Below are 16,724 nucleotides of genomic sequence, written 5' to 3' on the forward strand. Positions count from 1 at the left end.
GTATATAGAGGTTGGTCATGCTGACATGGTAGAGGAGGATCATCAGTATATAGAGGTTGGTCATGCTGACATGGTAGATGAGGATCATCAGTATATGAGAGGTTGGTCATGCTGACATGGTAGAGGAGGATCATCAGTATATAAAGGTTGGTCATGCTGACATGGTAGAGGAGGATTATCAGTATATAGAGGTAGGTCATGCTGACATGGTAGATGAGGATCATCAGTATATAGAGAGGTTGGTCATGCTGACATGGTAGAGGAGGATTATCAGTATATAGAGGTAGGTCATGCTGACATGGTAGAGGAGGATCATCAGTATATAAAGGTTGGTCATGCTGACATGGTAGAGGAGGATCATCAGTATATAGAGGTTGGTCATGCTGACATGGTAGAGGAGGATCATCAGTATATAAAGGTTGGTCATGCTGACATGGTAGAGGAGGATCATCAGTATATAGAGAGGTTGGTCATGCTGACATGGTAGAGGAGGATCATCAGTATATGAGAGGTTGGTCATGCTGGTAGAGGAGGATCATCAGTATATAGAGGTTGGTCATGCTGACATGGTAGATGAGGATCATCAGTATAAAGGTTGGTCATGCTGACATGGTAGAGGAGGATCACTAAACAGTCCATTTACACGTATGTATTGCGATCAGTCCACGCTTGCTGGCCCAGGACCCGCCCACAACCGAATCACATCACATCAATCCGCCGGATCACAAGAAGGTGGACAATAATCTTTACAAATGGATATGTTGATAGCGACTAAACGACTAAATATCAAGCGATTCTGTCACAGCGAATGTCTTAGTCGTTTAAACAATGTTGGATGATGTAATTGATGGGTCTTGAATCATTCTGTAACAAAAGAAAAATCGCGGATTGATTGATTGATTAATTTTCATTTTCTTTTCATTTTTTTTTTACTTTCGACTGTCAGCGCTCGCTCTAGTCTCCACCCACCGCCACACACCCCCCCCCCACACACACACACACGCACACGCACACACACACACACGCACACACACGCACACACACACACACACACACTCTGCCAGCAACGCGGGGGATAGTCAGACTGAGAGAGAGCTGGGTGCTGCGCTGTTCTAAGTGAGCATGGCCTATTGAGTTGATTGATTGATTGATTGATTGCAAATTTTATTACTGTACGCTTGGTTTCCAACTGGTTAAGTTTTAAACAGTAGGTTTAAAAAAATAAATAAAAGAATAGGGCGAAGAAAACGTTTTTTTCCTATAGGGCAAAGAAAACTTTTTAATTTGTTTTACCTACTTTCTATAGAAGCATCTAAGAATGAAGTTCTATGGAAAGTAGGTCTGCATTCCCTTAACAATTGTGTGTATTGAGCCGTACTGTATTGTACCCATTCTGCATCTGGTAATACAATTTTCAATCAATCATTCCAATAATACACAGTTGGATGTGTTAGTTGGTTGGATGCACTTCAAGCTGCTTCCACATGAGGCAACTTCTCTCAATCATTCCAATAATACACAGTTGGATGTGTTAGTTGGTTGGATGCACTTCCGATCTGCTTCCACATGGAGGCAAATTGTCTTTTTTGTAGTTGTGGGAACTACTTTTTCTGGTGGATGGTTTTTTCAATAAATCTTCGATTAATGTGTGTTTATTGTATAGAAATAAGGTTGGATGAATGTGGCAGTTGTATAAAAGCTTTACACCACTTGCAGTCGTGATTTGTGAACAATAAACCATGCCTAGGGGGGTCTAACGACCACCCCTAGGCATGGTTTATTGTTCACAAACCACTCCTGCGCGTGATGTAATGCTTAAATAGAGGTTGGTCATGCTGGTAGAGGAGGATCATCAGTATATAGAGAGGTTGGTCATGCTGACATGGTAGAGGAGGATCATCAGTATATAGAGGTTGGTATGGTATGGTATTTATTTTAGACAACAAAACATATACAGATCATTACTCACATACATGCTTTTGTCAAGGATAGGAACGAAAAAGGCGCAATGACTTATTTACATCGTTGTCCTTGGATGTCAAGGATGCTTGAGAAACAACACATACAACTCATTACAGTAAATCATTCACAATTATCACCTTTGCATAGTAATAATGGCACAACCCTAAATTAAGTACAAACATGCACATTTGTTGATACATGTTTATTCTAGCCTTGAGTCTATGAGTCTCTAAAGCACCCCGAGGGAGGGGTTGAGGGGAGGGAGGGAGGGCGGTAAGAGATTCCGGTTTTGACTGATTACATTTGCCATCAGCTAGTGCCTGTGGGTAAGGTTGTTTTGACTACAGTTGCCGTCAAATGGTCATGCTGGTAGAGGAGGATCATCAGTATATAGTGAGGTTGGTCATGCTGACATGGTAGAGGAGGATCATCAGTATATAGAGGTTGGTCATGCTGACATGGTAGAGGAGGATCATCAGTATATAGAGGTTGGTCATGCTGACATGGTAGAGGAGGATCATCAGTATATAGAGGTTGGTCATGCTGACATGGTAGAGGAGGATCATCAGTATATAGAGGTTGGTCATGCTGACATGGTAGAGGAGGATCATCAGTATATAGAGGTTGGTCATGCTGGTAGAGGAGGATCATCATTGTTTGTCTTGGCAAAAAAAGCCATCGGGAGAGCCAAGTGCATGAGGTGAGAGGGGGTAATGCATGAGTTCTTGGAGGTTGATGGGCATATCCACATCCAAAGTAGACCTTGAACACCTGCCTCCTCCCAAGGTCAGTCTCATCCCACATGTACAGCGAGTTAACTTCATAGTTGCCTGCTACAAAAGAGCAGACCAGCCAATATTTCAGATGCCCAAACCCTATGATCAGGATATGGGCTGGGAGAAGATGATGGATGAGGGGGTGTTAGAGCCTGTCTGGACGATTGGACCCATCCTCCCTCCTTCTCTTGTTGAGGTACTGGCCCAGAAAGCGGAGTCAGAAGAGCAAGAAGCTCTTAATAAGGAGGCAGATTATGCAAAACATAAAGTGGATGAGGAGGATGGAGAGTACGAGTGTGATGAGGATGGAGATTGGAGAGATAGACTTTGACGATCTCTTTGATGATGATGATGATGATGATGATGATGATTAGTAGTTTAGGTTTTAATGTTGTGCCAACAGAGAAGATGTACTGTAATAGTACTTTGTTTGAACCTTAACAAAATATATTTCACTGGATTTCAAATTGTATAGGAAAATGTTTTAATTTGTATATATGTTGTTAACTTCAAAAGTTATGCTGTTTTCTTTTTCTTCTTTTTCATGTTTTTGTTCAGGATAGGTGTAATAAAGGGTTAAAAATAAAGGGTTCAAAATAAACCCCATGGGACATTATTTCAACCTGTTACCTGTTAAAATATTAAAATAGACACTTCAAGGATTAAGAAAAAACAGGTGGCGAAAAAAAATCCACACCATGCAGGTGGACCTATGTTTCCATCTAGACTACACCACTGTATCCTTTTGATTCAGATAACACTAACGGACATTTTGAACATCTCTTGGTCCATATATTGGGCACATATGTGCGTGCCGTGATGTGAGGGATTCCCCGAAAATCTGCATATGGCTCGCCGACAACAAACTATCATTACACATGGGCAAAACAGAGTCCATTCTCTTCGGTTCAAATAACAAACTCAGCAAGACCGACGGCTTCTCAGTTACAGTGGGTGACAATATTGTCACAAGGAAAGAAGATATTACCTACCTGGGTTCCATCCTAGAGGCTAATCTTTCCTGTGACAAAATGGCATCCAATGTAATAAAAAAAAGTCAACCAACGAACTCGATTCTTGTACCGGATCTCCTCTCTGGTAAACAAGAATACCCTGAAGACTCTGGCAGGAGCACTCATTCAAGGGTACTACGACTATGCTTGCACCTCATGGTACCAAAGCATCTCAAAGGCGCTAAAAACAAAATTACAAACATCTCAAAACAAACTGGTCAGACTACTGCTTGACCTTACTCCTAGAACCCACCTCACCCCTGCCCACTTTGACAACCTAGGATGGCTTAGAGTAGACGACAGAGTACAGCAACTTGCAATGGGCCTGGTCTACAAGATACACTACACGACCAAGGTACCCATGTACATGTCAAAATACTTCCCAAAGGTCAGTGAATACCACGATCACAACACCAGAGGGAGCTCCACAAATCATGTTAAACCCAGATTCGGCTCAAACAAGGGACTAAACACGTTTTGCAATTATGCCACATCAATGTGGAACGCCCTACCTAAAGCTGTAAAGGAATGTGAATCACTACCCACTTTCAAAACCACTCTCAAAGAACACCTACGGGAGACTGCAATTCGAAACTGGCCCCTGTAAATGTCCTAACCCAACCCCCTCCCATGTACAGTAAATTACCTAGTATGGTTTTGTCAATATTCCAATGTACGGGGCGCCCTCGTGGCGCATACCATAGTGCCTTGCGCACCTACGAGGCCGACCGGGTTCGATCCCAGCTCCCGTCGTTATTTGTCGCATGTCCTCCCCACTTCTCCTCCCGTTCACCCTCTCCTCTGTCGGTCCTGCATGGCCAAATAAAGCTGTAAAAATGCTAAAAAATTATTTAAAAAAAATATATATTCCAATGTACAGTTTTGCTTGTTTGTACAGTGTTTCCCCCCCCCCCCCCCCCCAACCGCCTCCAATGTACAGTAAATTACCTAGTATGGATGTCATATATATTCCAATGTACAGTTTTGCTTGTACAGTTGTACAGTGTCCCGTCCCCCCCAACCCCTCCTTCAATCAATCAATCAATCAATCAATCAATGCATGCGTCAGCCCCAGTCTCCTCCGTAGACCAGATCGTCTCATTTAACAAGGCTAACTCATTATACCATGGCTATAAACCAATCATATTACTTGATTTGAGCTACCCATTTTATAATATCTCATATATGTCTCTCTCTGTCCAGATGTCGATGAGTGCCGTCAGAACCCCTGTAGCAATGGTCGCTGTGACAACACTCCTGGCAGCTTTACCTGTGTCTGTCACCTTGGTTACCAGCTAGAGGGAAACACCTGTACAGGTAAGACAATAATCAGATTGGAAGGTTTGAAAACCTGAAAATATTTTTAGATATTGTGATACAAAATTATATTTTTCTAATTAAATTCAAATTGATAATAACACGCATACAGTATATTAACAAAAGTTCCTCGCACAATTTGATGTGACATATTTGAGGGAATGTAATTTGGAAATTGTTTGGTTTTATGTCATACTTTACATCAACGTTTCCCAAAATCGGTTGCGGACACGTTTTTTTTGGGTCGCCAATAACAAAAATAAAAAATAAAATAAATAGTTTAATAAAAAAAGCTGTAGATGTGTTGATTCAGTTTGGCACCACATACTTATGTGAACCTGGGTTTTCTACTCTAGCATACCTGAAAAACAAATACAGAAACAGACTAAATGCTCAGCATGACCTCAGAATAGCACTTTCAAAAACCAAGCCCAGAATAGATCTGCTGGTTGAAAACGTCAAACCAGCCACATACCTCTCATTAGATTTCATTGTGCCATAGATTAAATAGTATACCCCTTCTAGCATGATGTCAGGTCAGTAGAATTTTTTAATAAGTCAGTACAAATTAATCAGAATTTTGCTCAATGTTGGGGTTTAAGGTTGAGGGACAGAGGGAGGGGGTAAAAAATGGAGAGTTGAAAAAGGGGTGAGAAATAGAAAGGAGAGTAGAACATGTTTGTTCATTTAAAAGTGTTACAAAATTGTATGTACATATGTTACGAGGTGGTGAGCAACTTAACATTACACTCTGATTATTGCTGTGATGTACTTTTATCATTAAATAAATACATTTCATATACCGTACATTTGAAATTCATGGTTTGTTGTGTTCTTTATCAGTCGTTTATAAATGTATGTTATGGCAATTCATGATGTATTTTTGTAAGTTTGGGTCCCGGGGAAACACCAAATTTCTCTTTTGGGTCTCGAGCTGAAAAAGTTTGGGAACCCCTGCGTTACATAATGAGATGAACACATGAATGATAATTACAAAGACTGAACATGCTTGGTTTTAAAGTAGAAGTAAGTCATTAAAGGTAAAATATTTTGATATCAAGTCTTTTGTTACACACACACGAATCTCTCTTTCCCTGTAGATGTAAATGAGTGTGAGGTGGGCGGGTCCTGTCCAGGTCAGGAGTGTATCAACACAGAGGGTTCATTCAGTTGTCGAGCCTGTAGAAAAGGATACCACAGTGTCAACGGACAGTGTACAGGTACACACACACACACACACACACACACACACACACACACACACACACACACACACACAAAGGAGTGTCTGTGTAAATGTGTGCGCGCAGGGCTGGAGCTTCTCCACTCGCATATCACTGTCAAAATATCATTGCACACGCTCCCATGCGCGCGCCCGTATTCCGATCCGTGCAATAATATTCACAGGGGTATATATTGTCATTTGAAACATGTTACCAATGCATTGTCCCGTAGGATTATGCCCCCGCGGCGAAATTAATTAGTATCCCCCTCAATCTCTCTATATCTCTCTCTGTCTGCTAGTGCAGACTGTGGGTGACTGTCACTCAAAGCGCTTATGGGCGGAGCCCAGCCCAAAACAGCTTGAAATCTTGAAGTGAAATTTTTTTGCTTTAGAGTACTTGATTAGAAATACAAAACAATGAATTTTTTTGAAAAATACTTTACAGATGTGTTCCATAGACTCACAGGAATTGTGTAAAGTTGCCCAAATTGTGAAAGGAATAGCAAGACATGTCCCCTTTAACTTTTGATTCAGACCATTTCACATGAATTTAGAAAACACCCTCAGAAAATGTTATAATATCTCATATATGTCTCTCTCTGATCAGATGTCGATGAGTGTCGTCAGACCCCCTGTAGCAATGGTCGCTGTGACAACACTCCTGGCAGCTTTAAGTGTGTCTGTCGCCTTGGTTACCAGCTAGAGGGAAACACCTGTACAGGTAAGACACTAATCAGATTGGAAGGTTTAAAAACATGAGGAGCATCATTAGGACCGGGCGAGAATTCAACATGATCATTTGTCATCCCAGGATCAATAGGATCAAACTGATAAATAGGATCATATTGTAATCCTCATGATATTGAGATATTGTGATACACAATTCTATTGTCTGAATTCATAATAACAAGCACATATTAATTAAAGTTTCTCACACAATTTGATGTGAAATATTTGAGGGAATGTTATTTGGAAATTGCAGTTTTGGTTTTATGTCACACTTTACATTATTACCATGCAGTTCAATGAGATGAACAGCAACTGGATTACATAACCCAAATAAACGAATAAGAATAAACAAACTCCTGATTTCAGATATGTGAGCAGATAATGTGATACATATCGATAGAGAAAAAGTACTTATGGTTATCTCTCTCTTTCTCTTTCTCTCTCTCTCTGTCTCTCTCTGCCTCTCTCTCTGTCTCTCTCTCTGTCTCTCTCTGCCTCTCTCTCTGTCTCTCTCTGTGTCTCTCTCTCCTCATGTATAAACATTATGTGTTCATCAACGTTACAACAATTAACATTCTGTGATTTGGTAGACTTTAAAACTGCACAAATAATGTTCAAAGTAAAAATGTAAATGCTTCCTGAGGTTGTTTGAAACTAGATAGAGCCAGTATGATTTGAGGGGTTTGCATGTTTAAAAATAAATAAATATATAAATGAATTAAATAAACAAGAGCGAGGACAAATATTAAAAAGATTATTAAAAAACAGATGTATATGAAGGCAGCTGGGTGGCGTAGAGGAGATTGCGCTCGTCACCAATGCAAGAGACTCCGGTCTCGAATCCCGGTGTCAGCATTTCCTGCGGCTTGGTCCAGTCGTCATACTATCTCAATTGACAGAGGTAGCGGGTGGAAGTCGATGGGTGGGGATTGGACGTTGTGGACAGCGACTCCTACAGGTCGGTTGGGTGACGCCTGCACAGCAGAGACAGGAAGTATCGGGGGCAGCGTGAGCCTCCCACGCGTTATTCCTCGCCACTGAGAGTCCGCGCTGTCTGGTGAAAAGATGCGACAGGCTGCCTCCTCGTGTACCGGAGGGGACACGTGATGCAAGGCTTCTATCCTCACTACAGCCGACCAGTGGGAGGCATAGTCTAGCAACGTTCAAGACAGGGGAGGGTAGAATTGGCAATACGAAATTGGGATGGGAGAAAAATAGAAAAATATAAATATATATAAATAAATATAAATAAAACAGATGTATATAAGTAAAAGGGGTCAACTTGTGGAACAGTTATGACCATGAATTACAAATGTGTAATACACATTGCAAATGTAATTACAATAAATAAATAAGGTGGTAAACAAATACAAATCTCAGGTATAAACTATCTGTAAGTGTATTGTATTCTGTTTGGAACCTTTTAATATATATATATATATATATATATATATATATATATATATATATATATATATATATATATATATATATATATATATATAATAATAATAATACATCTATCTTATATAGCGCTTTTCCATGTGCTCAAAGACGCTTTACATGGGCAGGAGAGACAAACTATGGCAAAACAAAAAACAGAACAAAACAGAACAAAAATAATACATGACAAAATAAAATAAAACCGACAGAATTAGAGGTCAAAAGCAAGATTGAAAAGGTGAGTTTTGAGGGCTGATTTAAAAGATGTCAGGGTGTTTGCATCACGGATATGGCTGGGGAGGGCATTCCAGAGGGAGGGGGCAGCAGCAGCAAAGGCCCTGTCGCCCCAGGTCCGGAGCTTTGTCGTGGGAGGTGTTAGGAGGTTGGCATCTGCAGACCTAAGGCGACGGGTGGGCGTGTGACGGTGGAGGAGGTCGGACAGGTAGGGAGGGGCAAGGTTGTTGAGGGCTTTAAATGTGATGAGTAGTATTTTAAAATGTATCCTGTATTTGATCGGAAGCCAGTGGAGGTCGTGGAGGACAGGGGTGATGTGATCAGAGCGACGGGTGGAGGTGAGCATGCAGGCAGCAGAGTTTTGGACATATTGGAGTTTATTGAGAATAGTGTTTGGTGAGCCGTAGAGGATGCTGTTGCAGTAATCTAGTCTTGATGATATAAATGCATGAACCAGTGTTTCAGCAGCGGAGAGTGATAGGGAGGGGCGAAGACGAGCAATGTTCCGGAGGTGATAGAAGGCCGATTTGGTTATGTGTATAAAATATATATACAGTATATATATTTTATTTGTTATGCTATATTTCCTATTGTTAGAAGGGTAGGTATATCATGTTTTAAATGACTAAAGGGTTAATCATATATTGTTAGAGGGGAAGGTATATATGCTTAAGCTTCTCCCTACACCTTTTCGGTCATTTACATTTTTTATTTTTTATACACTTTGTGGAAAGAATGACTATAAACTAAATAGTAAATAAACTAAACTCTTTCTCCCCCTCTCTCTCTCTCATTCTATCTCCCTCTGTATCTCTCCCTCTTTCTTTCCCCTCTCTCTCTCTGTATCTCTTTCTATATTTCTCTCTCTGCCTCTCTCTCCCTGTCTCTTTCTGTCTATCTCTCTCTCCCTCTTCCTGTCTCTCTTTCTGTATCTCTCTCTATCTCCCTCTCTGTCTCTCTCTCTCTGTCTCTCTGTGTCTGTCTCTCTCTCTGTCTCTCTGTTTCTCTCTCTCTCTCTAGATCTAGATGAGTGTGTAGATGTATCCCAGTGTCCAGATCAGCAGTGTGTTAACAGCCAGGGTTCCTACAGGTGTGTCTCCTGTCAGCCTGGATACAGAATCTCAGATGGAGTCTGTTCAGGTAAAAAATTAAATAAAACGTAATATAACACAAGCTGTAAGCAATGTATGTAAACAGAGAAACAAGAGGAATTCATATACAATTATATAGGATATAGTGTGTTTTGTCTCAAGTGCCATGCTTACAACGGTCCTCAGAGGATGAGACACTCCACCCCTGCGCTTACCTATCTCGTAGGTTCACCTCGGCAGAGCGAAACTACGATATCGGTAACCGAGAGCTTCTGGCGGTTCACGCCGTGTTGGAGGAGTGGAGACACTGGCTCGGGGGGGGCCAGAGATCCGTTTTTGGTGTGGTCAGACCACAAGAACCTCACCTTCGTAAAGTCCACCCGGAGAGTAAATTCTTGGCAAGCGCGTTGGGCTCTGTTCTTCAGCCGTTTTAATTTCACCCTCACCTATCGCCCGGGGTCGCGGAAACGCTAAGGCCGACGCTCTCTCCAGGTTATTTCCTGAGAACCCCGCGGAGGAGGAGGGGTCCGACACCATCCTTCCTCCCTCCCGGGTGATATGTGTGGTGACGTGGGCACTGGAGAACAGGGTCCGAGCCGCACAACACGCTCACCCTGACCCTGGTAATGGACCCCTGAACCGGTTATTTGTCCCCAACCTGGTGCGGTCGGAGGTAATTGAATGGGGTCACACCAGTCAGTTCTCTTGCCACCCCGGCGTCCAGAGAACTCTATCTTTCCTGCGGCAGAGTTTCTGGTGGCCAACCATGGAGAGAGACATTAGGGAGTTCGTTGCTGCCTGTCCGGTTTGCGCCAGCAGTAAGGCTGTTCACCGGCCCCCCGCCGGCCTCCAACGTCCGTTACCTGTGCCCACTCGTCCATGGTCCCACATAGCACTGGACTTTGTTACTGGGCTTCCGGACTCCCAGGGAAAGACTGTTATTCTAACTATTGTGGACCGTTTTTCCAAGGCGGTTCATTTTGTCACGTTGGAGAAATTACCATCCTCTGCCGAGACCGCGGAGCTCCTGGTAGACCATGTGGTACGCCTACACGGTATTCCCCAGGACATCGTGTCAGACCGGGGCCCTCAGTTTTCCTCTACTCCTACTGTTGTGAGTACTGCTTCTGAACAAATGCCTCAGTCTGATAGCTCCCCCCGGAGGTCGCGTGGCGCTGTTACTCAGTCCCGACTCGCATGCTTCCCTAGAAGCGCCCGGTCCACACCGGCTGCTAATCTACAATCAGAGGCTCCTGTCTCCTTCCCAGTGATGGAGGGGAGGATAAACGCTTGACCAGCCCTGCGGACAACGCAAGTTCGTCCTGCCAGGAACATGTGGGGACGCCGTTCCCGAACCGTCACACTCATTGTTTTTCCGCTCGCTTGCCCCCCCTGTGTTTTTTCCCCCCCTCGCCTGTCCCTCGTGTTAAGCCCCCGGGACTCCCGACTATTCCCGGGAGTTGTTTAGGCAACCTTAACCCACTACATATACAACACGGTAAGACCCCATTCTACATTGTTAAGACACACACACATAGTCACCTGCTTCCTGACACATTTATTAAATACACACTTCATATCCCAGACGTCCGACCTGCCCACACTACACCACCACAGTCGTTTATCTTTTGTTGTTCTGTTTGCCTTGAACCTTGTGTAAATAAATACACACCGTTTGGCGTTTTTCCTCTTGAACCTGTTGTGTTACCTTAATACGGGTCCCGTTCCTCTGTTCCCATAACACTGTGTGTGGATCTGGATTCCTGTTCTCTCCTCCTTATCTAACAATAATATAGCACTCTTCTTTTAATTGGTTTTATATCCAGAGAATATCTTCTGATCTAGTGTTCTAATTGAGTTGAGTTCCCAAGTTCGATGGAGCAAACAGTCTACCATTCTACCGTCGGCAATACGTGGATTTTCAGGATGCTGTTCTGTTATATACCACCAGGAGGCGCAAAGCCTGACAGAATGCTGTGATGTCTGATCCCGATTTGCAGCGTTGATAGGATAGCCACAGCGCTTAGGAAATAGGTCTCGAAAGCCATAGCACACAATGAAAAATATTTATATCTGTGCGTGTGTGTATGTGTGTGTGCTAACTTGGCTAGCGTTATCAACAGCAGAGGTGGGTGCAAGCCGTGTGACGTAATTGGCAGAATCGACTGTCAATCAATGGTCTACCTGACTTTTCTAGAAGAGCAACACTAGCCAAAACATAGGCATTGTATGAATAAAAGGGGCAAAAGCTAAAGTTAAGTGACTGTTACTTTTGTAGCAGTAGTTCAATGTCACTGCCTTTTTTATTAGGCCTAGTTGTTGGCTACAACTTTGCCACAGTAGGCATTAATCACTTAATAGTTCAAATGTCTGTGTCCCGTTCCCATTTGCACACGCAGATACACACACACGCACACAGTGGGCCAGTGACTTTGGTGGTATGTGCTATTGCACAGATGTGTGTCCCGTTCCCGTTTGCACACGCACGAGCAGTATAAATATACATGTATTTCTGAAAAAATATATAAACTCTGTTACTTGAAATATTTTCACTGTGCTCCTAAATATATTTGTGTGCTCCTAAATTTCTTTGTGTGCTCCTAAATTTTTTCATTTAGGAGCACATGTGCTCCTTGGGAAAAAGGTTAGCGTAGAGCCCTGACTATAGGTATTACAGCTGCAATATTATTGCAGCTGTAATACCTCGACTGGCCAGGACAAGGCTGGGAAGACCCACAATGTGCAACGTTACTATGTAGGGTTGCACAGGGATTCCTCCTGTCGAGATTCGCTCTGCCGCAATGTGTTACGTCAGGATTTTGCAATGAGAAAACCCTGCGTCAAGTGCAGAAAGAGAAGGATTGACTTTACTCAGACTGACAGCCTCTGGGACCCTGGGAAGTAAAGCGAGCTCTGCGTCTATTATTAACGACAACACACAACATGATTTGACGCATATTATCGTTAATAACAGACCAGAACTCGGCGGTCGCTGTGGTCCCTGGGCTATGTTCTGTTTGAACGAGCCGACACGAGAACCACTACGACTCAACTTCACAAGGGGGAGGGGTCACTCACAAGATAATTTCACTCTTATGGTCAGCCCCGGTCCGTGTAAGAACCTGGGTAAGGCCCGCTGATGTCATGTGAGATAATTTACTGGACCGCTTACTATGAGAGTTAGTAAAAGTTTTGTTTATTGACATTGTTGTTTACTTGTTGCCAGATAGCTTTTTTTAAGTTCCAGCTAAGAGGTAGGAGCTGGAAACGGTTCCATAGCCTGAAGTCTTATGTAGTACAGGTCCAAAGTTCATAAAAAATCCCACAGAAAATGTGTGTTTCACAAAGGTTTTTGTAATGTGTGTACCAGTAAAAATTCAGCGTGATTATCCAAAATGGCCGTCCACTTTCATTCATTCAGACGTGCAAGTAAAAAAAAAAGCTTGTTCTCTTCTTCTGCCCCTTTCTCCTTGCAATCAGTGCTCGTCTGGGGTCACTTTTGAAGCATTATTGACCATCATTTTGGCTACAACGATGGTCAATCATTTTCGCCATCAGCGGTGACTGGTCAGTTCAGGACCATTTACAACCGGATGTGGTCACTTGGATATTTCGCCTTGTAACTCGAGACCTGAAGCACGCAATAGGTTGAGTGTGGTGACGATCGAAAGGCGGCAAATTAAACTTTTAAACAATGTATTGGTTGATCGGCGAAAAATGCAGCCGGCAGACGAGCGAGTGTGTGACGGCCCGATGCTTAAGAGGTTAACATACTTAGGTATGTTAAATACTAGGGGATGAACAATGAGCAGACAGAGCGGAATGAACGTGCTGATCTTCTCGCTGAGAAGACCCGCACACGTCATGTTTGCACAAACATACACCTGCCGGGGTCTGTCGGTGTTTTGGGTACACATTAGGATTTTAAATGACTGCTCTTTGGTAACATGAGTGCCGTTTGGCCAAACTGACTTTTTTATTCACACAATGGTCATCACACACAGGGTGTTACCCCGGCCTCCACACAACATAATTTTGTCTTCCTCTGCGCTTTGCGCGCCCCTTGGTGCCCTGGGGAGCAGTGGTCTTGGCACCGCCGGTCAAGGGTCTCGTAGCAGCCGCTGATGAGACAGCGCTCTTTCCCTTGGCGGCGGGGTGTGGAGTGTCACGGGACGCCTGTAGTTAGGGTTGGGTCTATTGCCACCCGCCTTTTCCTGCCTGGAAAAATTATGGCCCAGGATAGACCGCTGCTCCTCCATCGCCTGGGTCCAACTGGGTCAGGTGCAGGATAGCCCCTGACGCCTGGGCGAGGGTCTCGGCGTCATCGGGACCCAAAACCACCTTGCCCGTCACCGCCTTTGACATGAACACGGCCAGCTAAGCAATGTTAGTGCTCGTGGCCGCGTTCTGAACCGCAGTGATGAAGTTCTTATCAGCCCACTCCGCCACCTTCCGATTTACATTTCAGCATGGCTTTTGGTCGGGGTGCCATCATCATAGACAGAGGGAGAGAGAGAGAGAGACAGAGACGAGAGAGAGAAAGATAGAGATGGAGAGAGATAAAAAAAGAGAGGGGGAGAGAGAGTGAAAGTGAGGAAACAGTAAGGGCTTTCCTCCATCTCTAATATAATATAAACCAACACAGTAAGGGCTTTCCTCCATCTCTAATATAATATAAACCAACACAGTAAGGCCTTTCCTCCATCTCTAATATAATATAAACTAACACAGTAAGGCCTTTCCTCCATCTCTAATATAATATAAACTAACACAGTAAAGGCTTTCCTCCATCTCTAATATAATATAAACTAACACAGTAAGGCCTTTCCTCCATCTCTAATATAATAAACTAACACAGTAAGGCCTTTCCTCCATCTCTAATCTAATATAAACTAACACAGTAAGGCCTTTCCTCCATCTCTAATATAATATAAACTAACACAGTAAAGGCTTTCCTCCATCTCTAATATAATAAACTAACACAGTAAGGGCCTACCTCCATCTCTAATATTATAAACTAACACAGTAAGGGCCTTCCTCCATCTCTAATATAAACTAACACAGTAAGGGCCTTCCTCCATCTCTAATATAAACTAACACAGTAAGGGCCTTCCTCCATCTCTAATATAATAAACTAACACAGTAAGGGCCTTCCTCCATCTCTAATATAATAAACTAACACAGTAAGGGCTTCCCTCCATCTCGTCTCATCTGCTTTTCAATTCCTGCCCACCATCTGAATTTCTTGAAATCATGTGACATGATAATCAGTCACATGTTTCTGTGACTATGCTGATTAAACGGGAATGTCACCCATTTTAAGAGTTCACATAATAGGACATGTTCTTCCTGTGCTCCAGGAAAGTTCAGTCAGTATTTGTGAACAAGCATCACTATCTCCTAAAGCTAGAAATCAGAGAGAAAACTCTCGAACCAGTGATGTAACTGGGATGTAAAATCTGGTGCTGCTCTATAGATAATGAATGGAGCTCTTTGTGTGTGTATTACACCCAAATTAAGTTCTTCATACACCTTCCTATTTCTCAGTCACATAAATAACATTTTCATTTGTGTGTTCACTTAATCTCTGAAATCTATGGGATTAATTACATGGAATGTTTCTCTCTCTCCCTCTGTGTATGTATCCTGAAAATAGTCTCGGTACTAAAACATTATTTTATCACATGTTTCACATGTTGTCAAATTGTACAATATTCTATCTCTCTCACTCTCACTCCCTTTCTTTTTCTATCTCTCTTTCACTTTCACTCTAATCTCTTTCTCTCTATCTCTCTCTTCTCTCTTTCACTTTCACTCTCTCACCCCCTCTCCATTTCTTTATCTCTCTCCATCTCTATGTCTCTCTTTCTCTCTCCCCCTGTCTCTGTCTCTCTTTCTCCCACCCTCTCCCTCTTTCTCTATATTTCTCTCTCTCTCCCTCTCTCTCTTTATCTTTCATTCTCTCTATCTCTGTCTCTCTTTCCATCTCCCTCTGTCTCCCTCTCTGTTTATCTTTCTCTCCCCCTCTCTGTTTATCCATTTTCCTCTCTGTATCTCCTTCTGCCACTATTTCTCTTTATCTCCCTCTCTCTGCTGTTTCTCTCTCTGTCTCTCACTCTTTCTTTCTCTCTTGCCATCTCTCTTTCTCTTTCTCTCTCTTTCTCTCTCTCTCTCTCTCTCTCTCTCTCTCTCTCTCTCTCTCTCTCTCTCTCTCTCTCTCTCTCTCTCTCTCTCTCTCTCTCTCTCTCTCTCTCTCTCTCTCTCTCTCTCTCTCCTCAGACATAGATGAGTGTGTGAGTAGTACAGCCTGTGGGGCTCAGCGTGTGTGTGTTAACACAGTTGGCTCATTCAGATGTGACTGTCTGCCTGGATACAGAGCCACAGGCCTGAGACGACAGTGTAGAGGTCTGTGTGTGTTTGTGTGTGTGTGTATTTTGTGATTGGCCAGCTTGCCTCTGCTGCTTGCAGAACGAAGCAATGACTATGGTGGCTGTCACTGTCTAGTCACCACAAGGCCTGTCATCATCACATACTATACCACCACTACCACTACTACTACCAGCACCACCACCAATACTACTACCACCACCACCACCACTACTACTACCATCTTGTGGCCATCTTGGTCTATATGTCATAATTTGTCAAGTAATTTGTCAAGTATAATATTATATACTTATAAAACATCAATCAATCAATCAATCAATCAATCACTACCAGCACCACCACCACTACTACTACTACTACTACTACTACTACTACTACTACTACTACTACTACTACTACTACTACTACTACTGGATTGGATTTATATAGCGCTCTTCATGACACCCTAGTGACCCCAGAGCGCTTACAGAGTCCATTATTCGTTCATACACAGTCAAGAGCTGCCCTGAGGCAGACTCACGGAAGCGTGGCGAATAATCAACGGCCC

At 43.0% G+C, this 16,724-nt stretch overlaps 1 protein-coding gene across 6 annotated transcripts in view; it reads left to right on the forward strand.

Moving 5' to 3' along the window:
• The window catches only part of ltbp4 (latent transforming growth factor beta binding protein 4), a 219,225-nt gene that overhangs the window by 158,110 nt on the left and 44,391 nt on the right, over window positions 1-16,724 (forward strand). For 5 of the 6 annotated variants that reach the window (XM_084334973.1, XM_084334977.1, XM_084334974.1 and 2 more), the window contains 5 exons: window positions 4,955-5,068; window positions 6,169-6,288; window positions 6,901-7,014; window positions 9,720-9,839; window positions 16,070-16,195. In XM_084334973.1, the coding sequence (XP_084191099.1) occupies window positions 4,955-5,068; window positions 6,169-6,288; window positions 6,901-7,014; window positions 9,720-9,839; window positions 16,070-16,195 (594 nt within the window). The remainder of the gene's footprint in view (window positions 1-4,954; window positions 5,069-6,168; window positions 6,289-6,900; window positions 7,015-9,719; window positions 9,840-16,069; window positions 16,196-16,724) is intronic. The other variant, XM_084334976.1, reaches the window with a different exon arrangement.

The sequence above is a fragment of the Notolepis coatsorum genome (genome assembly GCF_963971535.1).
Source record: "Notolepis coatsorum genome assembly, chromosome: 1".
Taxonomy (NCBI): Eukaryota; Metazoa; Chordata; class Actinopteri; order Aulopiformes; family Paralepididae; genus Notolepis; species Notolepis coatsorum.